Source organism: Plectropomus leopardus, chromosome 10 (assembly GCF_008729295.1).
Source record: "Plectropomus leopardus isolate mb chromosome 10, YSFRI_Pleo_2.0, whole genome shotgun sequence".
Classification (NCBI taxonomy): domain Eukaryota; kingdom Metazoa; phylum Chordata; class Actinopteri; order Perciformes; family Serranidae; genus Plectropomus; species Plectropomus leopardus.
The window spans coordinates 12938369-12963422 of NC_056472.1; the positions used below are offsets into that span (position 1 = coordinate 12938369).

Sequence of the window (25054 nt, forward strand, 5' to 3'; positions counted from 1 at the left end):
CACTTTTTTCCCAACCGACCAGCAAAAGTCAATTTTCACAGTAAAGTAGAGAAATACCGGAAATTTTATGATTTGACTTTCAAAATAATGTATATCATAGTGCTCTAAAACTACATGTATTCATGACAGTGCTTTTAATTTGGAAAGTTCAAACCGGAAAGGGACTGTGTGCTGTGATTCTTGACACTAAACGAGCAGAGATAAATGCAGTTTGTCAACAGTGTAGTTACGGTAACAGCTATGAACCTGCAGCTTAAAGATAGAGACGACGTCGCTGATACCGTCGAGAAGCTCAAGCAGAAATATTTGGAGAAGAGGAAACAGGTTTGAGTTTAGCGTAAACTTGAAGTATTGTCACACATTTAGTCAGCTTGTTTGGTAACGTCATGTTACAACAACACTGCTTTCCTGTTGATGCTATTCAGGTTAGCTAGCATGTCCAGTCTTCTGTCAGTGGTCAAATTGTGTGATTGAGCCTTTAATATCACGTAATGCTAACCTAGCTTAAAGTTACTTCACATCAAACTTTAGTGAAGCTAAAGTAGATTGTAACTTCACTTTATAAAGAGTCAGTTCTGCCTTTTTGCTCATAATCAATTTGTGTAAAGTAAGCGTTAGCTAAATGAACAAACTTTTTGCACTAGTCGCTTATTGTCACAAGGGACTGTTCGTTATTTTGGGGAAATTAATGTTTTGGTTTATTGATTTATTTATTTTATTTTATTTTATTTTAGCTGAAGGGAGGGGCGAACACATTTAAATTATTCTGCCGTAAAACTTCAATTAATTGCCCGGGCTATTGTTTGCTTAAATTATTGAACCCAGCAGGCTTATATTAGGGACAGGCATCTACATGTGACAGGCTTTTAATTCTTTTTACACAAAACTTGCTCAGCAAAGATGGAAATACAGTTAAATTATTTATTTACCTTTTGAGACCTGAGAAAATTGGCTTCATTTTATTAAAAAAAAACATGGGAAGACATTAATGAGCAGCAAAGTAAGTAATGACCCAGAGGTTAGAAAAAAATCTGTGAAAAGTTAAAGAAAATTGCCTGAAAATTTGCCAAAAAATTCCAAACAAACAAACAAAAATGCGAAAGTGAAAAAAAAATACAACGCAAGAAATGACCTGACTAAAAATGCTTAAAAATGATATTAATTCTGTTAAATACATTTAAATATATGGCCAAAAATACAGTTCACTGGACATTTTTCCCTAGCTTTTTAAAAAATAGTCCTCTACATGTACTAATCTCTTTTTTGCATTTTACTTGTCTACTACGTCAATAATGCTGTCTTTGATGCTCACAGTTTCTTTTAAATGAAGTGAAATTATTATTATTATTATTATAGATAATCTTACCAAGCTAACCATGTGTGTAGCATGTCCATATTGACAAAAGTTTAAACATATATACATATTCGTATATGTGATCTAAGCAGCTAACTAATATTAAGTCCAGTAGGTAGCCAAAAACCCAGTTTTATACATCCAAAGAACCTCTGTAAAAATGAACTCTATGGTAACCAGACAGGCCTCTAATTGAGACAGACCTTTATTTGCCAAAATATGTTGCCACACCTGGCTAGTTAAAGAGACTTGGTGTCTAATTGGGACAAGGATTTTATTTTAAGTTTTACAGTATTTTGTTATTATTTTATCTGTGATTTTTAATTGCCAAAATTTAGGGACGCCCCTCAGAGCATAATAGCAATGTCAAGTTGCTGGTACTTTGCCCTAAAACATGTCATTCTGTTTCATAGTCATCACCAGCAGAGGACATTACCTCCGGAACCACTGATGGTGAGTGCATGTTACACGGGGCCTCCACATGCTTAGATAGTCACAGGTTCTCGATTGGGTTTTAGAAAATCTCCCAACATTCTGCACACTTTTTTATATTATTTAAAAGGCATGAGGCAATGTGCATGTGTTTGTCTTACATCTATCAGGTCACACTCAATGGTCTAACCCCACATCTAGCTGACGATCCTCAACATGAAAAAAATTAAACACCTTTATGTTTAATATTTCAGAGGCAGCACAAAGGCTCTTATTAGCCAGCAGATCCAAACAGCCAACCAAAGAGTTGAAATGCTACAGCAAAGCTTTACATGAGCTGTTCAAAGCAGTTACCAACCATCCCAACCAGTAAGCGTACAATTACTTTTACATATTCTATTTTTTCGCATTTGGGTATTACACAAAACAAGTTGCTGTCTTTTCTAAGGTTTGGCAGTGATCGTGGTCTCCATGGCAGTAGTGAGGACCTGAGTGAGGACTCTAATGCTGCCCCACTTCAGGACTCTCAGGTGCTGTTTACAGAGACAGGTATGTGTGTGTGTGTGTGTGTGTGTGTGTCAAAGCAAGATACCAGTTACCATTGTTAATGTTTTCTGACAACTGACCACCTTTTATATCAAACCCAGATCATAAAATAGGCCATTGCATTTTGTCTGAGTTCTTGAAATGGGTTTACTTAGTGTCCTATTGTTGCTCAAATTTGTGACTTTTTCTGACAGCTTCTGTTATAGGTAGATATTGAGCTATTTTTAGGCCAGGATGCCTGCAGGTCCTTAAAAAGTCATAAAATATCTTAAATTGGATTTCATAAAAATTAGGCCTTGATTGCCACACACTTACATCTATGCAGTTTTTCCACTTAATTCTGAGCTTTTGGTCCATTAGACCTTCATCAAAACATACATCAGTAATATTTATTTTTGGCAGTCTACATTTCTGATGTTCCGAAGCTTTGAACCTATCACTTAAAATAATACTTTGTTTTTACTTGATACTTGCACTTATTTTCTAGCAACATGAAGATTAACCTAACTCTCTCTGATAAATATATTCCTACATAAAACTTACCTCTGCTTAGGACCACATACCCTATACTTACCAGCAATTCTTGGATAAGAGAAAGAGGATTTAAATTTGAATAAAAGATATCCTGAAATGCTCTTAAAAAGCATTAAATATAAGTGTCTGACACCTATTGACACCCTGTAGGCTTCCCTCTATTGTACCTCTCTTTTTCCAGATGTGACCTTGCCCTCCTATCTGGATGGCAGCCCGGGGTCCCAGGAAATCGAGACCGACAGGGATTCGCAGAGAGCTTGGCAACTTCCTGACTCGTGCCATTCCTCCTCCTTAGTACTAGCAAAGGTGTACCGGGAGATGATGACCATCTATGAACAACTTAAGGTGAAAAAGCAAAAAAACATTTTAATAACAGTTTATCATTAAATCCAATTGAGAGAAATACAAAACAGAGGAAGTAATTAGTTGTAAGTTCCCTTGTGTGTTTTTAGAGGATACTTACGAATGTGTGCACAGCATTTTACACCAATCTAAATGCAGATAATATGATACAAGGGTGCCTGTGTATTTGTGTTGGCTTTACTTGCTTGTGTTGATTGTGAAGAATAATTTTGAGTTTTAGAATCAAATAATAGTTTATTTTGGAGAAGGAATATTGTGCAGTAAAGTACCTATATATGTGTATACAGGCAGAGCGACAAAGCCAGCAGCAGTGGGAGAGGGAGCTACAGGAGCGAGAGAGGAGGCTGAAGCAACAGGAGGAAGCTTTTGGGAGGCTGGCCGGGCTGGAGGAGATGCTACACACTCGCATAGTATCTGTAGAGGAGGTCAGACACACATTAATGCTTTTCATTTTGTTAACTTATACGTCTTTGCATTGTCATTCCTCCTGTGATCCAGAAATTGTTCCCCTTCTGCCATCATGGAGAATCTTTTAATCCCTTGAATGCACCTTGAGGAGGCCTCTGGAGGAGCTTAGAGTGAGGAAACATATCTTTTCAAGTGGCATGACATATAAATACTACACCTCCACAGTGGCACAGTAACTGATGACACTAAAGACTTATGCTATGAAACCAAGGAATACTCATTTGGCAGATTTGACTCCTCTATTCTCAAATCTCTCTCTCTCACAAGTGTAGTAAGCGAGAAGACACATTAGAATAGTGAAAAATACCTATTGACTCCATCCAGCCACTTTCAATACAAGGGATGTGCTGTATGTTTCTGCCAAACCTGTCTTCCAAACTGAATGTAAATCTGCATTTCTGTGTAGGAAAATAGGTGTAAACTAATTTGTGTACATACATTCCAGTATTCACACAGGTAGTTTCAATGAAGCCCAGACCAGACATGTTTTCAGGAAATGCACTGTCTTGAAATGTAATAATTTGGACGATCTATGTTCCTATTGTTTTTAGCCCATGGTGCTGTCCAAATCAAATAGTCAGACTAATTAAATCAAATTAAGCCAATATCATTTGTGTCACGGTCAGTAAGGACTGCCCATCACATGAGGGGCGATGCAATGGACTATTATAGAATTTTGATAGCAAACTCAAGTGAGTGTTATGGATCACTAAAGCGTTGCAAAGTATTGCTGGTGTGGTTGCACTGCTTATTATGTGCAAATGTTTTTTTGTCACCAGAAACACAAGCAAGAGGTGAGCCAGCTGCAGGATCTTCTTCGAGAGAGGACAAAGGAAAACAAGAGGCTCAAGTCCAACTTTGACACCATCAAGGAGCTGAATGACAACATGAAGAAACAGGTTAGAAGTGAGCGCACACAAACCATGATTTTCTGGTTGCATTTTGTTGGTACCTTGAAGGTTTGAGTTTCTTACAACATTCTTAATTATATTAACTAGGGCAGAAAGGTTGCAGCGTCTTAAATAGACAAACATTTCAAGGAAATGTCAGCTAAATCCCGATACTTAAATTTTGACCAATGAGTCTACAGATATTTTAAGTTCTTTCTGATTAAAGCTTGTTATGATTACAAGTCTTAATTTTATCATTGTATTTAACTGTGCAGGATTTATTATCTGTAGAGCTGAACATAAAGTGCTTTATGTTTCGTTTTGAGAGTAATATCAAAAGTCAAGTTGACAGCAACCAATCCTGATATTCTGATATCCATTCATACGACAAGAACCAGCTAATGTTTGACTGGAACCTTCTTTCCCCAAAATAAAGTGACCAAAACTAATATAACTTTTACTTAAATTATAGGGTACAGGTTAGAAGGCCCATACTGAACAGTTAGTTACATGGACCACAGGAGGGCGCTATTACATAACCCTCCTGTAGGCTGAATCACACATCAGTGATGTATGAATAAAATCATTCAATCTGTATTCTTTTCTTGGTATTTAGTGTCTATTGGGAGCTTTATGTCCTTTTGTTGCTATTAAATGAATCCCCCCTTGTTTCAAAAATGGGCTATTTTGCATGCATGGAATGAAACAAAATGTTCACGTTTTTTTATAGTAGAGTTTTACATCCTGTTTTAACTATTTATACTGTTCTAGTATAAATACTATTTTTTAGCTCAATTCCTATTTCTGTTTATAGTTTTGCATCTTGTTTTTCTACTATTTATATTCTTCTTGTTCTTTTTGTTCTATTTATCTTGTAGATACCTGATCTGAAATCCTTTTGCTGCTGTAACAATGAAAATTTCCTCCTTGTTGGACTAATGAAGGATTTTCTTATCTTATTAAGGAATATTTTTGTAGACAGTGGTCTTGCATAGCAGATTGACAATGTTTTTTTGTTGTTTTTTGTTTTTTTTAAATCAACAGCTGAATGAGATCAGTGAGCAGAATAAAAAGTTGGAGAACCAATCCAAGAGGGTGCAGGCTCGACTTGAAAACCTACAGGTAAGAACATATTGATAACTAATGCACATTCAGTCATTGATTCATGTTTTTAAAACTCAAGTCAAGGCAGTTTGTTGCAAAAAGCACTTAAAGTTCCAATATTCAATGTTCACCTTCACAAAATCGAAAACTGTTGATTATATTTTTTTTTCTATTTTGTCTATAATGATTGATTAAACCATTTTTTTTTTTTTTTACAGAGGAAATATGAGCTCAGCATGGCAACAAGAGGCTGTCAGAAAGTGAGCGTTAAGGGCACAGAGTGTATAAAACCATCCAAAAAGGAGAAAGCTGCTGCCACTGGAAAACCTAGCAACAAGGTAGGTTACAGTTTAATGTACTGCCTATCAATAGGATTTGCTCTAATTTAGGCTGCATTACTTAATTTGAAGTCCATGTGTTTATTGAAGAAATACTGTGCACATCATTTAGCATGGTTAGAAACACACTAACACACCAATTTACACATATCCAAGCCTGAAACAGAACAACGGTCCTCCACAAACCACACTCGGCTGATCATCGTTTGTGATTTTGTAATCATCACTGTTGTTGATTAAGATGAATTATCAGTGGATACAGCTGCATTTGCCACGTAGCAGATGGTGTTTTTCTTTCTCTATTCTGAAAACTTTGACTGAACCAAACTTTTATTCCATCACTGTACTTTTTCCCTCAGTTTAATTAACACATTTAGGCTTCCCGGTGAAATCACAGTCTTGATGTAATGTTCACACTTTTAAGAATATACCTGAATGTCCCATGGCTGAACTTCAGATAGATATGCAGTTATAACTTCTAGTCACGTTTCTTTAAATCCAGACTTCTAAGGAGCTCATTGTGACTTCATGCAGGACATATTATAAAATCCAGATCAAGATGTGTGTCTGACAGATGATAATGGTCTTACTAAAATAAAAACTTTAAGTAAGGTCACCTGTTAGTGACAATATAATTTGGAGATGGCTGCTTTAGAAATAAAATTTAACCTTTTATATTTTTACCTTCCTTTTTCAGGGCAGCTCCAGTCCCACCTCAACAAAGCTTCTCGCACTTCTACTGGACTGGGTACTACTTGACGGGCAGACGCTCTCCTCCATAGCAGGAAACGAAGGGAAAGGTGCCAGCCAGTGTCTGCCGCCAGAGGTCGTGCTCAATGAGAGATGCCTTAAGGTGGCCTTTTCTCTGTACCTTCACCATGATCTCTGACTTTTATTAGAACTGTATTTCATTACCTATTTTGGTATCCTGGTCACAAAAGAGCTTTCGATCAATACACGAACAAATTTTCGACTAAGTTTAAGTCATAAATTATCTTTGGTTGTTTAGGTGCTGCCGCTTTTAGCAGATCAGCTTCATCGTAGTCCTTTATCAGAACCTGACCTCCTCCTCAACCTTCTTCGCCTCATCCACTGGGCTTTGAGACACATGGACAGCAGTACACAGGTAAAGATAAGATTTGATTATTGCTTTGGGGAATCTGGACTTTCACAGAATGCATCATAGAACGTACAATATGACTACATTATCAATACAACACAGGGCTCTAACTTAAGGGTATTCCAGCATCTTAGGGATGTAAAAAATGTATAAGGGATGATAAAAACTTTATTTTGGGATGGTCACAGAACAGAAGGTAGACCTAGCCTGAAATAATATAATTTCAGTTACGCCATCACAGTAGTCTCTGATAAAATTGGCATTGTAGAATTGCAAGAGAGTACGCAGTTCACGAGTACAGTAGCGTTCCTTCATGCACACCGGTGCACATGCAGCGAGAAATTGTCAGGCAGTCACAATGGTGCCCAAAGCGGTGGTAGGATTTTACGCTGTCTGGTGTAACAGCAGCCTAACTAGCGGAACATATTGTGAAACAGACAAAGATTAACTCCAACCACTCTCTCTGTTTCATAGGAGGATGCATGTACGATCTAGCACAAATACATTATTTATATTTTTTTGTATTTTTTTAAAGGTAACAAAAAGTTTAAACTGAATTGAATGTATTTTAAAAGATAAGACTTTAACAATTCTGTACTGGGGAGGCAAGAGTGTGATTTGAATAAATTAATGAATATGTATAAGCAACAAATGTTATTATAATGTGTGAGCTAATTTATAATTTAATCATTTCCATGGTGTTTTATTTATGCCATGCATCACTTATAATTATCATTTTATAATCAAGAACACATTTTGTGATTGGGAAGCTTTACTTCAGAAGGGTTTAAATTGTATTTCGGGAGTTAAGTTAGAACCCAGGAACGTGGGTATGTAGTTTATTAATTGTTTATAGGTTTTACAAATTTTCACCAATAAATATTCTGATTTTAAGGAGCCAGGCCAATGGTTGAGACTGTGACAGTTCAAAGAGCAATGTTTGTGATGTTCAGGAAATGTTCCTATTAGCTTGACGGCCATTCCCTTTGAATTGACTTAACATAAAAGTCATTTGTTGGCCAGATGGTGTCACATAACTGGCAGTTTTGTCTGATCACAGCAGCAAAATCACAGCACACACAGTCCATCATTTTTCTGTTTCATTAAACCTTTCAGTGAATATCCAACCACAGTGCAAAAAATATATATAATAAAGACAGTGACGGAAGGGTAATCAGATAATAAGGACTAACTAAACAGGGAGGTATGCTGCAATTTTTTTGATATTTTCTATCTTCTGTTTTCTGGCAGCTGTTGGTGGAAAATATATAATCCCACACATTTGCTGCCAAAGGGAGCATCAGATGAAAAGAAAGCCTATTTATTCCCCTAAAAAAAGGTTTTTGGAAATCCATCTCTTTTAGCTGCATCCATCTTCTTTCATAATAGATTATGTGAGCAGTCTAAAAGCAGCAACACAGGGTAGTGAGATTACACTGTATTACAAAAGGCTCTTAATTCTGTGGCTTGCACCTTCCTCAGTTATTGGTGTTTGGCCTTGCAAGAGATGAGTGTTCTACAGAAAGCTGCTGGGTCACTTTCACAAAATCATCGCAGTAGAAACCAAACACAACACACAGTTTTCCCCCAAGACATACTGTAGCTACACATCAGAGAGGTACACATCCACTTCAAGCAGGGGATATCCACTTTATCGCTACATCTCCCCTCACAGCATGGTGGGCTTTAATGTTTGGAGGTCCTGTCAAGTTCCATCTTGTGTTCAGATGAGAAGTGTGGTTATCTGAAGTCCCCTGCCTGTCTCTGTGTGTTGAACAGAGTCTAGACATTAAAACAGGCTGTCCCTGTCTTTGCAGCTTTGATAAGGGCCCTGAATCCCTTGAGAGCCCCCCATGACAAATACTGTCTGTGCATCAGCTGTTCTGGTTGAATGGGTAATGGATGAGAGGAAAATTTTGATCTATTGTCCAATCCCACTGTGGAGGCAGATCTTATTGTAAAGGCCACCTCCAACCTCCCAGTCCCAACTATGAGCTATTCTCCAGCTGTCACCCCCCTGCCCTACTCACAGCCTCTGACTTCCCAGCTTCAGTCCTCTTCTCCAGTCCTGCTGCAGGGCGGGCTTGTGTTTGTTTGTCAGGCCATGTCATATCTGCTCAGTGACATGCTTGATGTTGAACTGGAATCACATGCTCCCTTATTGCTGCAATATGTGTTCACTTTTAAGACAAAACCATCCACTGTTGGGCCACAATACACAAATGGAAGAAGGGAGATAACACAAAATCTTGGGTCCCTAAGGAGGTGACGGTTACTTTAGGGAGAGAAAGAGAGTGAAGGATGTAGTGAGTTTGAAAACCACCAGCTCCGCAATGCTTTGGAAATACATAAATCTTGGATAGTAGCTGTAGTTTGCTGATTTATTGGCTCCATTTGTTATTTGGGGAAGTCAGAGAAGGAGCCTGCTGGCTCCCTGTCAGGCTGAGCTTGTATTTTCTATGCTGGTGTTTGATGAAGATCATTGTAGGCATATCATTCCTATTTTATATAACAAAAGTAACTGAGTGCAGACACAGACATGAATTCTGTGCTGTGACCACTGTGTGTGTGTTTGTGTTTGTGTGTGTGTGTTTGTGTTTATCTGTACAGCATGTAACGCTGTCTGCCACCCTGCGGCGGATAGGAGAGGAAGTGTCAAAGCCTCCAACCCAGCTAATGGTACCTCAGTCTGAAGATCCGGACCTGCCCAATTCCTGCAGTGGGGCTGCAGGTGGTCCCTACAGGAGCTGGCCCCTTTATCGTAGCCCCTGTCCTCACACACGGATCCTCTCCACCCTCATCATCCTCCGCACTGTCACACAAGGTACTGAACACACATTAACATACTCTTCTGAGGCATTATATTTAGAAAATGCAAAATGATCTTAAAAATTTGGAAAGAATGGTAGGAATAATGGATCAGATATGACTGTAATTATTTAATGATCAATAAATATATTGATTATTTATTATTAATTTATCAACAGAGCGTTGGTGATAAAGAAAAAAAGAGCAAAATGGCCATGACAATTTCCTAGAGCTGAAAATGATATCCTTAAATTGCTTGTTCTGTCTGACCTAGTGTCCAAAACCCAAAGATAGAATATGAAAACTCAGAAAATCAACACATTTTTGCCTTTAAGAAATGGGAATTAGCAAATAATTTTCGGTTATTAAATAATTTAAATTGTTTATTAATGATCAAAATGTTCCAATTGATTTCCTTTTGATCACTAGTTGATAAATTGCCTAAATTGATTCAGCATTTAGAATCTGCTGTCAATAGAAAGCAGTTTACCTGAGTTGATTCCACACTAGTATATAACTGATTATTATTTTTCATCTATGTATTACACCTCAGTATTATTTACTGTCTTTCAATGGAGAATTTTACTGTCATGAGAGCTGAAAAAATAAGATCTACATTTCCAAGCTGGGATGTTAAATCTCCCGCGTTGAGAAATCACAGAACTCTGACATTTGCAATTCGTCTACTGTTGGCATCACAGACTGAATAGAGTGACGGACAGAGAAATGTTTTCTGCTGAAATAAGAAAGTAGACATTAAAGCTTCAGTGGGTAACTTCTCTGAAAATAACTTCTTGTCATATTTGCTGAAACTGTCAATACATATACAGTAGTATATCAAAAGATAGTCCTTTAAAAAGTCGTGTTCCTCCTCCTCAAAGTGCTTCTAAGAACATTTGTAAGAATCTACAGCAGCTGAAGGAAAATGACAAATTACAGCTGAGGAGACTCTAACTCAGCTGTCAGTCATGTCCATTGTGAACCTGCTCTTAAACTTAAGTCAAAGTAGGCAGCGTCGATCAAATATGAATCAAGATTATGTCGCTGCATTGCTAATTTCTTGCTTCGAAGGTTTGCAGAAACATAATTTATTGTTCTGTGTAGCTTGAAAATGAAAAAGTTTGCTCCGGCTATTGCATTGTGCTTCGTTTTGGCTCGGCTTCAAATAGTCGAGCCAAAACGTGAGGAGGGGTCTCAAACTTTCTCATTTTACATCTAAACACTACACTAAAATATGTTTCTGAAAACATTTAAGGAGATAACTAGGAAATGCATTTGCACATTTTAATTTAAATGTCCACATGGATGCTAATAGAAGTAGGCCTATATATTTCAGTTTGAGTGCAAAACAGAGACAGACAAAACTCAAAAGTATTGTTTTGCTCTGTCCTGTTTAATTATTGAATGTATTGCAATGACATTTTGTACATGCACACAAATGATTATTCCTAATGACTTAAGTGATCACCTGACATTTCTTTTAGTGCCAACAAAAGGTTGGCATTTTTGATTTGCAGTGAACTGTCTTGACTACTATTGGATGGCTCAGTATGAATGTTTGAACAGATGTGGACGATCTGGAAGAATTTATCCAGATAACTTTGGCAGTACTTGTTTTTTCATCTATTGCCACCAGCAAATTGACATTTTTTGGCTTTAAGTGAAATATCTTAAGAAAAATGTAATGAATGTCTGTGGAACTATGGCAGACATTTATGTTCTCCAGACGATCATTGGAGCGACCTTAGTTATCCCCTGACGTTTTATCAAGCTCCATCATCAGGTTATTTCTTCAATGCTTTGATTTGCAACTCCCATATGTCTTAAACAATCTTTGGATAACTGCTCATGTCTATCTTAAAGTTTTTTGCTTGTTTGTTTTTTGAGACAGAGCATTATCGTTACAGAGCCCAATTGCCCCAGTGAAAACAATATACAAATAAGATGCAAATATTTGAGAAGGGCAAGGAGCTTTAATCTACATCCAAATCTTTGTTCCCTGTCCTTCCACACTATAAATCCTAGGGTACTCAGTGGGTGCAGCGTACATATCCTGACATATTTTATGAAACTCTCTCCTCTGAACTGACCTTCCATCTGCTCGTAATGCTCGAGGGCTCCATCTGTATGTCTCTGTATCGGCTATTTTCTGTCAATCTGCTCACCAGGTTTTCTTTCTCTTCTTCTCTGGATTGACATGAAACCAGATTGAGTATAATGGAGATGTTTCTTCCCCCGCACAGTTGCTGGGATCTTACACATAATAGGTACCATTTTGAGACTGAGCTAACCAAACTCAGTCCATAATAAAAAAGAAAGCTTTTATCCCATGTCAGGTTGTATAAATCCAGCACTTTTGGACATTCGAAAAGCATTTTTGTAGAACTTAAGAAATTCTCAGAGCTATTTGATGTGATCACAAATCATTTGTTTAAATTTGTCTGCAAAATGGGTTCTGGACTTGAAAAGGGACTGAGGAAGAATGGCAGGCATTAAGTTTGGATTGTGGGGATACAGTGGGAAAAGGGTAGATGGCCGACATGTTTACTGTTTTTGAACAAGTCAGACAATAATAACAATAGAACCAAGATGAAATTAGAGCTGCAGTGATTAATCAGTCTGAATTAAATGAATAAACCACTGTTTTTATAATCCATTAATCATTTATGTCATTTTTCCAGTTTTCAAACATTTGATGGTTGTAGGTACTTAACAGTTATACGTCTTCTTTTGTTTGGTTAGACATAAGACGAAGTTATTGTGTTTGAGCCAGTGGTCTGACAAAACAAGGCATTTGTTGATGTCACCTTGTGCTCTTTGATAGTTGGATGGGCATCATTTCACTGTTTTATAGACCCGGCAGTTGATCGATAAGTCTAGAAAATGATTGGCAGATTGATCAACAATAAAATAATCATTAGTTTCAACCCTAGATAAGTCTCTAGAGTTGTTAAAATTAAAATTGCATATAATATTTAGCTTATATTCTTATCATAGGACTTTATGACTTGGCTTCAGTTGAAAGTGTAAAACTCCAGTGTAAGACTGAAATTATTTAAAAGCTCGATCTTAAACCAAATCCAGTGTCTCTGTATGTATGTGTATCTGTCTCTTTCTGTCCCGTCTGCAGCTGACATACTGGCCCAGGCTCTGGACAGTCTTCATACTGAGCTGATGTGCGAGGAGAGCCGAGGTCTATTCATCCACTGTGGAGGAGTGTGCGTGCTGCTGTGGATGCTTCGGGCTGGCCGCGGAGGTCTGAACACACCCGTAGACATCCTGATGCAGCTAACTGAGCAGTCCCGTAAGTATGCATGTCTGAGATGACGATAGCGTAGAACTCATCACCCCTGTATAATCATGAGACTGCACCAAGAGTTATGGCTTTTGACAAGCCAAACAGTCTTTACATGGAGAATCCATATAATGTGCATTCATTTTAATATTCAACTTCATTTTCAGTATTCAGCTAAATGTGTGTTTTGAGTGTATTTTTTGAAAATGACAGTCTGTCGGTTTGTTTTCATCATAATATGACATCTCACATAATTGATGTGTGAAATGTCAGAAAAATGTTTTCTGGAAGAATCATTGTATGTATTGTATGTATAAACAATAATTATTGCTCTGCTGTAGTTTTCTTATCAGACACTACACTGTGGACCCAGGCTTGCTGGTAAATGCACATTTATCTGAGAGGAAGTTGTAGAAAGCAAAGTTTTGCTTTAAGAAACAACAAGAAAAAGATACAACACATTGTTTCCCCATTGACAGAGAGGGTTCAGGCACAAGCATGATCAGCTGTGGTTGTCTAAGAAAACAGCACAGCAGACATCTTTCTGTCACTGCTGTCACCACAATCTGGGTGGTTTCAATCTAGTGTTTGATATCTATGGTTGTTTAAAGTTTTTAATCCTGTTTTGGTATTTGCTGAAATAACAGCATTTACCACAGGGCTGGGCAATGTGGAGGGAATCAAATATTGCAATACGTTTTTTTATCGAATACCCCAATAATACTGCAAAGGTATTGTAGGGTTAGCTACTGGTGCTTTCACAGCATTTTGAAACAATGAGTTTTTAAATTAATAATCATCAGTGATGTGGAAAAAATGACAACATGGCTAAAGGCAAATAATGTATGCTCTTAAAGAGCTTTACTGTATCACAGCTTTATAAACAAGGAAAAAATAACACAATATTACAATATTCACAACGTCAATATAATGTCAATATATTGCACTGCCCCAATTTACCATGATACCTTTTAGTAAGATGTCTAAAGGTTAAGTAGGCAAGCATGCTGCCACACAAGGTGCTACAGAAAGCAGAAGAAATATTGTTTTTACTGCACCCTGTAAGTCAAAATTAAGTCAAAACATGACTCAGAACACAAGAAGCAGCATTTTTTTGAAGTTAGGTACTATAGCAACACTACTGTAGCAATTAGTAACATTTTGGTACATTTGTCATCTTATCTGGAAAATCAAGTTATTGCTTATTTATCATATATGTTTAAATAGTAAAATGTCCAGCCTGCCCTGCACCTCACCTGTGACCTAAAGACTCATTTTTAAAATAGTGAGATTCACTTTACCTGAAAAATTGCCCCTGGTTGACCTGGCCTTGAAAGCTGCTGTGATCACTCCTCTTTTTCAGATTTATAGGCTGTCTTTTCTTTCACTATGTTATTTATACCAGCTCCTCCTGCAGTATCACTCCATGTCATCCCCACATTAAAAAACACATGTGTAAAGTATCGTTTTGAATGAGCTCACATCAATCAGAACCATGGTCAGGCAAAAGATTTAGAAGTTGTCATAAAACCTTGGACCTCCACCACCTCCTGGATCTTTTACAGAGAGACAAAAGACTTAACGGAGGTGCAGGAGGATGAGGAGAGAACAGCTGCAGTGTGTTTTCAGTGGAGGGCAAGTTTGGGGTCATGAGCCATATCATTTAAGATTTTTGTATGCTACAGTAATACACAGACGAGCCATATGCTAGAGGTGACTGCAACCAGAGCTGTGTGAGTGTTTGTGTGTATAGTTTTGTGTTTCAAGGGGCATGCAAGTCTAGCTAGACTTGCTAATTATTGTGTTTTACAAGCAGTAATGAGGAGAGACGGGACAGGGGTGAGGAAGGGGGAGAAAGGTTTGCACCTGAAGGTTGGCAATAAAAGAAAACAAAACAAAAAGGTCACCGCATGCACGCACGCACACACACACACACACACACACACACACACACACACACACACACACACACACACACACACACACACAGAGCACTGTAATACTGCTACATTTTGACTGCTTTAATAAAGCTCAGTCACATTCCTGTTAACACAGCCCAACTTGTTAATATCACATTTATGGATCACAAAATGCAGTTGACCAACTCGGTACATGCAGATACACAAACACATTAAATAACGACGTTTAACTGGCTTTGACTGATGTCTGGTAAACAGCGGGTAAATTTGCTGCCAAACTTCTTCATGCAGTATATTTAACTTCTATGGTCACATATGAACCTACTTGTGTGTTTGTGTTATTTCTGTGCTCACCACAGTAGAGAAATGTTTGTTGTTATATGTTTTCATAGTGTTGGCACAAAAAACCCCCTCCTTGATCTGGTTAAACTACTTTTATACAAGACAACCACAATTTTTTTACTATTTGATTTGTTCTGCCATAAGGGAAGTCTCTGTGTTTATGATGGGTGTAACTGGTCACAAAATTCATGGTTCGATTTGATATGATATAGTGGTGTCAAGGTTCGATGTGTTTTAGATACAGGAAAATGGTAGCAATGCCTGAGAAATGTCCTTGATTTTTAAATGATTATTATTATTTTTTGTTTTATTTGATGACATTTTAATTCATTAATATATCCAAGCTAACATCATAGGAGTATGGTCTCCTTTTACTTTGAACAATGATGGAGCTATATCTGGGTGCCCAGCTTCTGGTGTGTCTTCTTAGCATCATATAAAACAAAAACAGCTCCTCATAAAAATATAAAATATAAAACGAATACAAACAAAAGAAAATTCTGTTTCTGAAAGTCCCAGATGTATTTCCTCTTTTTAAAAAAAATATTTAAAAAGTTATGAAAAACATATTTCAGTGATTTGTTTTTTTGGTTTTGTTTCAGCTTCTAAAATGACAATCTGTGGACTCTTTTTTTTTTTTTTTTTGTTTCTTATCATTAGAAATATTTTTTTTATTGTTGGTAAGATAAAACAAGCAAATTAAAAACTTCACTCTAGGCAGTATCATGGTGGTGTTTTTGCATTTTATTGCCTAAATGATTTAATAATTAATAAAAAATAAAGACGGGTTAATTTAAGCAAAATAAACATTAGTTGCAGCTTTACACCCCTACCAGCTCACACAATATGTTAAGCCACTGACCGATAATTTAGACCATAACCATATTTTCCAGCTCCCATCGGCAGACATTACACTAAATATCCATCAGTCAGGAAGTTTAAGTTTTAAAAACCCTGGGGTTTGAAAGATACAAAATGAGCAAGGAAAAAAATGATAATTGTTGAAGGTCATGTCAGTACCATGTATTTTTATAACCTTGAAGTGAGGCGATGCTGTTGCTGGAAAAAGACTGACCAAACTACCCTTTCCTGCCTTATCCCTCTCAAATTATCCTGTATTCTACCCGTCTTATCCTTTCTTATCTGAAACTGATCCTATTCTTCCCCGTCCAATCCTCTGCTGTGATTTGATGCCAGCAGAACCTCTGTACCAGCCAAAAAAGTCTCTCTGTGGCTCAGATTGTGTTCCCTCACCCTTGTTCGTGGTTGAAGACAGTGGAGAGTTAGTTTTGAAAGGAGCAGGAATGCGACTTTAGGAGAAACAAATGTCTGTTTACTAGGAATTGACTGATTTTAGGACTTCATGAGGTCCACATTTGCTTTTATTAATTAAAAAAATGTGCAGCTTCCATCTGTTTGGTTTGATTCTGCTGTCCTTTCTCTGTTTCATCTCCCTGTGTGTGTTAGAGGTTAGGATTTGATGAAGGGAAGGTCAGAGTTAACAGTGACAATGTGGAAGCTCTTCCAAATACAATCATCAGAGTCTCCCTGACCAGCATCTGTGTCCCTGTCAGGTTGATTGTTAAAGTGTTTTCGTGGTTTGTTTGTGCGGCCATGTAGTTTTCATTTCTATGCAAATATGAAGTTGATCATTTCCATTGTCTCAGAAGTTTTAACATAGAATAAACATGTGTGGTTCATTGGACAACTTGTTTTGATAACATCCTTCTTTCTTGTGTTTGTGTGTTTGTAGGCTACTTAAATCCCTTCCTGGAGTCATGTAGCTGTGAGGAGTTCTTTCGCACGGCCTCCCAGCTTCTCACAAACCCTTGTCTGGAGCTGCCATCGCTGGAGAAGCTTTCCATCCTTCTACAGAAGCTCTCTAGCATGAGGTAAACACACTGATCTCCACACTGATAATATGACACACTAAACAAGGTTTAACATGTCTCTGATCATAGGTAGTAAATATCTGCATGCTCGGACACATGCAACCATACGCACTCTTACAATTTCTTTTATGTGTCTGCACAGACTGATCTTTATCTGACAAATGCTCAACCTGGGTCCAGATGTGAACTCAGTAATATACACTTAAAACTATTTGTATTGCTTTTCCCAAGGAAAGGTAATAGCATTTGGAGTTTCACAGTTTCTTTATTTTAGCTTACTTTAGTTGACAAAAAAGTAGTAAAAATACAGGCCCATAAGATGTTATCAGGGATAACACGACAAAGACCAGGACATATTGACATCGTGGTTACTGATGTTCCATCAGACACAACACCATGGAGACAACCATGTAACATTCAGAGAAACATGACCACAATGCATCACATGCCCCCAACACAACAACACACCCACACAAAACAACACCAGAAAAACAACACAACCCAATTTCAATATACAAAACAACCATGACCTTCTTTGGCGATGGTATAAAGCAGCCTTTGTTTGATCATTTTCTTAAAGGCTTGTGGGTTCAGCACCACATGTTGAAAAAGTCCCCAACCTTTTTGGATTGTAACCCCTAAAATATATATTAAAACAAAATCAGTTTACTTATGGGTACATTAACACACCCCAGGTATTTTTTTTTTTTTCTGAGCATCACCTTTTGGATTTTGTCGCATGATGGATAAATGATTAGTTGATCCAGTCAGAGCTGATCAGGTCAGATTGATGGATGAGGGGAGCAGAGGTGAGTGAAAGCAAACTTTTAGACCCAGAGCAATGAATTGGTCAAGATTCACTTCCACTGCACCAAGTGTACTGCTGCTCCGTCTGTGCCCAGAGTATTCTCTGCACTCCGAGAGTGTGATGAAATGAATAACTGAATGGTATATATTCCAACAGCGCTCCCGATGAACAGTGCAGCTCCAGAAATAGAAAATGAATATGTGGCAGTAGATGTTGTTATTATAGAGGGCCACCAAAAATATATTGTGTGTGAGAAGCCCTGCGATCATTTTGTAACCCTTCAGATTTATCTTATAGCCCCTAGAGAGCATCCCGACCCCCAGCATGGGGTACCACAGGATTATTAGGTCAATTATAGCCACAGGATTGTGTTGCAAATCATTTTAAAGTCTAAATCAAGTTATTTCTAGATTGCAATGGTCATGTATTCAGTTGGTCTTTGTGTGTGATGAAGTCATATTAAATGCAAAATATTTCTTTATATATACAGTTTATTATTACAGGGACAGTGCGCATAAACAAACATTCCTGTAAGTGTGCCAGTTTAGCCAACAGCAATATTATAGCCCACATATAACAGAGCACATTTCATAAGAGCACATCAAATAAGTAAAAACACAGACAACAATACATAAAACATAAATACAAAACTTATTAATGCTGTACTTCACTTCAGATTTTGAACAAGTAATAGAGTATGATTTGGGGTTATTTTTAATTGAATGTTATGTATCATAGTCTCTAATAACTTGCATGTGTGAGCTGCTCTCACCAAGAAAGCTGACTATCTAAAGGCAGACCTCCTCATAGGTACTGCACATTTTAGCAGCGTCTGCGGCTCTAGTAATGGAAATATTGTCTAGACGACCTCTTTGATCCAGACTTAAATATCTTAACAATTATATAATGGGTCAACGCAGAATTTTGTGCAGACATTCGTGGCTCCGAGACAATGAATCCCAATAACTTGTTGACATCCCTGACTTTTCTTCTACATCTGGAGAAGTTTAGTAGTGTGTATTTCCTGGATTCAACAGGTCAAGTGTGTGTTTACTAACCTAGTCAACTGGTCACCAAGTGTTTTTAAATACATCAGAATTTTATTTGTCTTGTCCAACTTCTAGACTTTATTCTTGGCCTGATCAGCCAAGTAGTGTAAACTGAGCTAAGCATAACTAGTTATACAGCTGTAGTGCTCTGGTGTAATACTGGAGTGCGACTGACTCACAGGACCATGTTTATTGAATGTCTTTGGACTGACGGGTTGTTGTGTATTTCTTTGATTTTGTCCAGGAAGAATCGCCGTCTGTTTGAACTGTTCTCCCTCCACCACCAAATACAAGAACTCTATCACAAAGCCAACCGCACACACACCTTCCTCTGCCTCAACCTCAGGTCTATCCTCCACAACCTCAGATAGCACACACACACTCTCTCACACTCACACTCACATTTGTTTTGCTGTTTTATGCTGTCTCAGCCTCTTTAAAATTTCCCACTTAGGATAAAGATGACTTGCCTTGCGTTTAGGGCTGGGTATTGGTACTTTGTACTTTAGAGGTATTGACCAAATCAAGTTGGTATCAAGTAAGATTAAAACATCTCCATTAAAACGAAACCTGCATTTCATTGTTTTTGCACCAGAGGTCTGATCCTGAACTACCCCCCCCAAAAAAAAAAAAACAGCAGACTTTCTGTGACAGCCATCTCCAGAGTCGCTTCCTCCCAGTGAGCTACATAGCTGCAGCACAGGCTAACATCAACACAATGCTGCAATTAGTCCCGACAACTCACGGCGACACTGAAACAGCTCGACTCTGTTGATAAACCCGTTGATGAAAAGCATTGTGATACTAACAGTTAGCCTTTCCACTGTGTTTGTGCGGCCGGACTCTCACAACTTTCCCTTTTGTGAAGCTCATACTTAGCAGCCATAGCAGCAGCTTCAGACTCTCTGTTTACCAGATGTCACAACAAATTTAACAAAATATCAGCGTCTAACAACTTTGGTGGCCAGCTGGGTTGTTTTAAGAGGATGAAAGAGGTGTTGTGTCAGTATACTGGGTGCCATAATCCTCCCGTTCTATAGAACGAGTGTCGTGACTCTCTTTTTCCACTTCTCTCTCTCTATCCATCTCTCTCTCTCTCTCTCTCTCTCTCTCTCTCTCTCTCTCTCTCTCTCTCTCTCTAGTGATGAGAGAAAATTAAAGTCTATGCAATTAATTGAAGTTTTACAGAATATACACCACTTTATTTACCACTCTGTTGATGTTGGTATTGTTTTAAAGGTACTATATCGGTACTGGTATTGTAAGTTTTTAAACGATATCCAGCCCTACGTGTGCTTCAGTACTTCAGCATGCTGCTTTGACTTTCATGCGCGTTTAAACTTTAATAACCACTTTTCTAACTGTCCAGTACTTCAAGGCTCCATCCGGCTCTACCTCAAACTAACATATGCAGACGCACATTCTTTATTTATGTAGCAATGTGTTTTGGAATTTCTTTTATCTGTCAGAAGTACTTTTTTAGTGTTGTGTATGTTTTGCTCTTTGTGACCCATCTGTTTTTGTGTTCCACCATGCTAATCTGATGTCTTGTCTTCTGTTCTCTCTGCGATGAAAACGAGAATCATGCTTGCCAGTGACCTTAATGGGTGTCTGATGTGCTCAGAGGAAGAGAGGCTGTGACTGTGAAGCTTTTTAATGACAATAAACAAAAAGAACTGAAGGACGTTAAGGTTGGACTGCATATGAAATGCTGAAATCCATATGTTTTATATAAACTTGTCTTATTTGTTTGTTCCAGAGCATGGGTGGGTTGATGGGAGTAATGGTCTCAGTATGGGACACACTGGTGGTGTTGGTTGATGGAAGAGATTGTACGGATTGGAACAATTACAGCTAATATTCGAAACGTAGTCGAAAGTGCTGTTCTGAATTTGAAAGTTGTGCAACTAGTTTTTTTAAGGCCCTTACAGCCTCTGAATTCCTAGATTAACTTAGTTGTGTGAAACTGTGCTCAGATCAGAGTTTCAAGAAAGAGAATTTGATGAAAGTTTAGCCAGATGTTGTGTCTTTGGATCACATATTTATTGTAGATTATCAGATACATCATACTTGTGCACTGGTTGTTGAGTCAAGGCCCCTGAATTGAACTGATGAGTCTGAACATGATTTGGACAAGTTTACTGGTAACAGGTTAACCCTCTTAGAATGCATCACCTGTGAATGTCAGAGGCAAGAACAATTTGATTTTAAGTGAACTTTGGATGCCGCTTGCTGCTGCTGTGGAAATTGTACACTACTTAAATAAAATATTGAATATATATAGAAACAAACAATGATACCTTATTCTATTCTAATGTATATAACTTGCAGTTAATGTCATTTGATTAATTTACAAGATGTACAAAAGAGTTTAAATGTCTAAGTGTTAACTGAAAAAAAGCAACTCAACTCAAAACTCAAATTTTCTGTTAATCAAATACCATATTTAAAGAGAAATATGCTATCGCTGCCCTTACAAGCCAAACTTGTGTTGGTTTGACTTGCTAGGCCAATGACAGATTAGTAATCTTACTTGTCAACTTCAGACAGTTGAACTGTTGTTCAGTTTGCTCCTACACAGTTTACAGCACCCTTTAAAGTTTTTTCTCCCTGCAGTTTGGGATGTTACTTAACATGGCTCATAGTTCCCACAGAATGGAAAACCTGGAAGAGTCAAGACCTCAAATTTTTCTGTTACTGTCAACGTAATCTAGCTTTTTCTATTTACCATCGTGTATGTTTCTTCAATTTCTCCTCACATTCCATCTCTCCCTTCATGTATGACAGTTAGCCGAAACTATGTTTGAAATTAGTGTCAATCTGATGTTTGAAAATGCCAAGTGGGGTAAAAAAATAGAATATCATGGGTGCTTGATAAGTCAAAGAAAAGCTTTCAAATTTTGTCCATGATAATCGTGTGTGAATCCAAAATCTAAATACTCTGTGCAATCCATTTTGCCGGAAAGGCACCACCAGATCATTATTCCAGTTTGTAATGTTTTGCTCAGGTTTCACATAAGTATGAATTCAGCTTTATTATTATATTTAGATTTCATAACTATGTTTGATTTAGGGCTGCAGTCAACAGTTTTCTTGATCACATCATATGTCGGTTATATTTTTAAGTTGTCAATCTAAACCAGTGGTATCTGGTATTAAATTAAATCAGTCCAGTCAAAATGTTTTATTTTTTTTACTTGAGCCAACAGTGTGGCAGTAAACCAACGTTAAACCAGCTGCTCAAGAAAACACTAAAGAAATGTTTGAAATGAAATGTTCTGGCTAAATAAACGAGACCTGCTTTATATAATTGAGTTTAGGTAATTCCTGGAGGGACTGCAGACACTTGTAAACTGCATTTGCACTAAGCCATTACTGTTTAAGTAGTTTCATGGTTGGAAAGGAGACAGGGGCGGTTTGTAATGAAATGTAAAATATATATACTATGATGCATAGTCAAACGTCAAATGGAAAATAACAGTTTGAAAAAATCCAAACAAACTGAACCACCGGAGCATATTTACTGTATTTACTTCTGAAACTTTTATAAAACAGTTTTTTTTTTTTTTTCCAGTCTGTTGGGAAGCTTCTGGAGCATACTCTCTACATACAGCTGTGGTAAAGGTTCAGCAGCGAGCTGTAGCTTATAGTTTAGCCCATTTAATGATATGGAATGTTGTTGCCCCAAATTACTTTGGTTTCTAACCACTTCTGTTATTGCGTGGCAGGCACTATAGCACATGCAAGAACAATGTTAAAACTTTGGTTTATACAAAATGACTGGAAAACGATTTCTTTTTAGTACCCTTTTAAAGATTACTGCGCTGTTGTAAATAAGTAGTAAATTGTAATCTCCACTGGGGGTGAAACTAAATTGCCAGAACATAGTTGTGGAAACAAGAAGGCCCCCCACCCCCCATCCCATTGAGCAAATCACCCGGATGTTACTCTAAGCCTACCTTAAATTCCTTTCTTGCTTACATTTTTATGACTTCACCAACTGTCAACAGCCGTAAGCAGAGGAGATTATATTATGGAAAAAACAGGAGGTCACAATTTGCTGGCAGATGAGGAGAATATTTACATTGCTGTCCCATTGTGTTTGCTGTGAATTTGGTTGCATCTGGATGATATTAAATGGAAACATCAGGCTTTATGATCAACAATGGATCACATTCTGTACACAGCAGCCACGTAAACACTCATACTGTGAAAACCATTTTTCACCGAGCCACCGTGTACACTGTCCTAGATCCTAACCTGAACCCTCAAAAATCCCCAAATCAGTTTTTCTTCTGTCACAGGCAGATGTAGTGTGGTTAATTAAAACACTCTGTCGAGATCATCATATTATTATCAATTGTTTCTTCGGCATCCGTCTCCCTTGCTCAGCTTTCTAGATTAACCACAAATTGATTGAAAACTGGAGCTCACTTTGAAGCCACTCATCACTTTCTCCATCAACTTGTCTTATGCTTTGGCGAATCTGCAATTTGGAGCTATTGAGCAGAGTGGTAACACATGACAGCTGGTTAGAGTTGTGGTGTTTACTGGCTTAACAAATAAACATAATGATATCTGATTACCAATCATGCCATGTTGTAAGGATATAAAGAAGGTGTAAGGCTGTTTTCACACTCGGCAATACAGTTAAATGAATCCAAGGGGGCACATCCCTTTGATTTTTGTCTGTTCCTTACCTCATAAATCAAATGTTCCACTGTTCACTGATTCATGTCATACGCTCAGTCAAGAAGACCTTAAAGTCACACTCTGCCTTACGACCTAGAATGGTTGTTAAAGGTTTGTAGTTTTAATCATCGAGGGAAATCTGACGTCAGTTTAAGTGTGTGTGTGTCAGTTAGAAAGATTTCAACAATTTTTCCAATCAAAACAGTCTACTTCACTTTTATCAATCTGATGCATATGATTAATATATGCTCTTGTTTATTCAGCCATTCAGTGGCCACTTTATTAGGTACATGTGTACAATCTAATGCAATCTGATACAACTTCTCTGCAGTAGCGTCATGGACAAAACATTACAAAAACCTCTTGAATAAACATATTTTTGTAATTAGATATTGAAAACTCAATTTTCCCTGGTTTACGTATCCCATGGCCTTCTTTATCAAATGCAGTTTTTCGCAGAAGACTGTAGGATATCATTGAAAGCTCTGTAAAGAGCTAGTTAGGGAACTTGGATATTTAATTATACATTTGGAATCTCGAGGTCGAGACTCCAGCCAAGTACCTTTTCAAATAACATTCATACTGGACAATTCTTCACCTCAGTTTACGTCCAACTTGAAATTTCTTTTTACTTTTCACATTTATTGTAAGTGACATGAATTCAAGCTGAAGGAATCTACAAACTTCTTCCAGCTGCTTTTCAAGCCTAAAGGTTGTGAGTGTTTGATACACACATAGATTTTGGGTGGAGTATCACTTTAACAGGGAATTATTGTCTATATGCCGACTCCAGGAACTGTCAGCGGCTGATTTATTTACTTTCATGACAGTTACGTCTGGTCTGCGCCACAGCCGGTGTAGCAGTGTCTGGTCCGTGTTCCCTAACACGCTTAACTTTGCCAGTCTACCCTGCACAGCATCACCCACACGACTTTAAACACTGATCTTGATTTATGTTTGGGTTTTTTCAGTGGACCAAAAATTCGGAAAATTACCCTAAAGAGTCTCCCTGCTCTGGTCTGGCTGGTAAACCTCATTAAAATGTTATTTGGTCGGTGGGGGGAGGCTGGCAGGGTGAAACATTAGCGGTTCCACTTCAG

General features: G+C 37.7%; 1 protein-coding gene across 1 annotated transcript; it reads left to right on the forward strand.

Moving 5' to 3' along the window:
* Positions 1–205: 205 nt before the first annotated feature.
* LOC121949334 (coiled-coil domain-containing protein 138-like) lies at positions 206–20787 on the forward strand. The gene is made up of 15 exons (XM_042494996.1): positions 206–324; positions 1768–1807; positions 2041–2155; positions 2235–2335; positions 3048–3211; positions 3517–3654; positions 4477–4596; positions 5632–5709; positions 5910–6029; positions 6727–6882; positions 7039–7155; positions 9760–9973; positions 13088–13261; positions 17267–17405; positions 19507–20787. Exons 1-15 carry the CDS (start codon positions 241–243, stop codon positions 19631–19633), a joined length of 1887 nt encoding a protein of 628 aa, XP_042350930.1. The 5' UTR covers positions 206–240; the 3' UTR covers positions 19634–20787.
* Positions 20788–25054: the final 4267 nt, after the last annotated feature.

Coding starts and splice junctions, on each gene's coding strand:
- LOC121949334 (XM_042494996.1), top strand. CDS start 241: ATGAACCTGCAGCTTAAAGATAGAGACGACGTCGCTGATACCGTCGAG. Junction 4,597..5,631: donor ATGACAACATGAAGAAACAG/GTTAGAAGTGAG, acceptor TTAAATCAACAG/CTGAATGAGATCAGTGAGCA. Junction 6,030..6,726: donor CTGGAAAACCTAGCAACAAG/GTAGGTTACAGT, acceptor TTCCTTTTTCAG/GGCAGCTCCAGTCCCACCTC.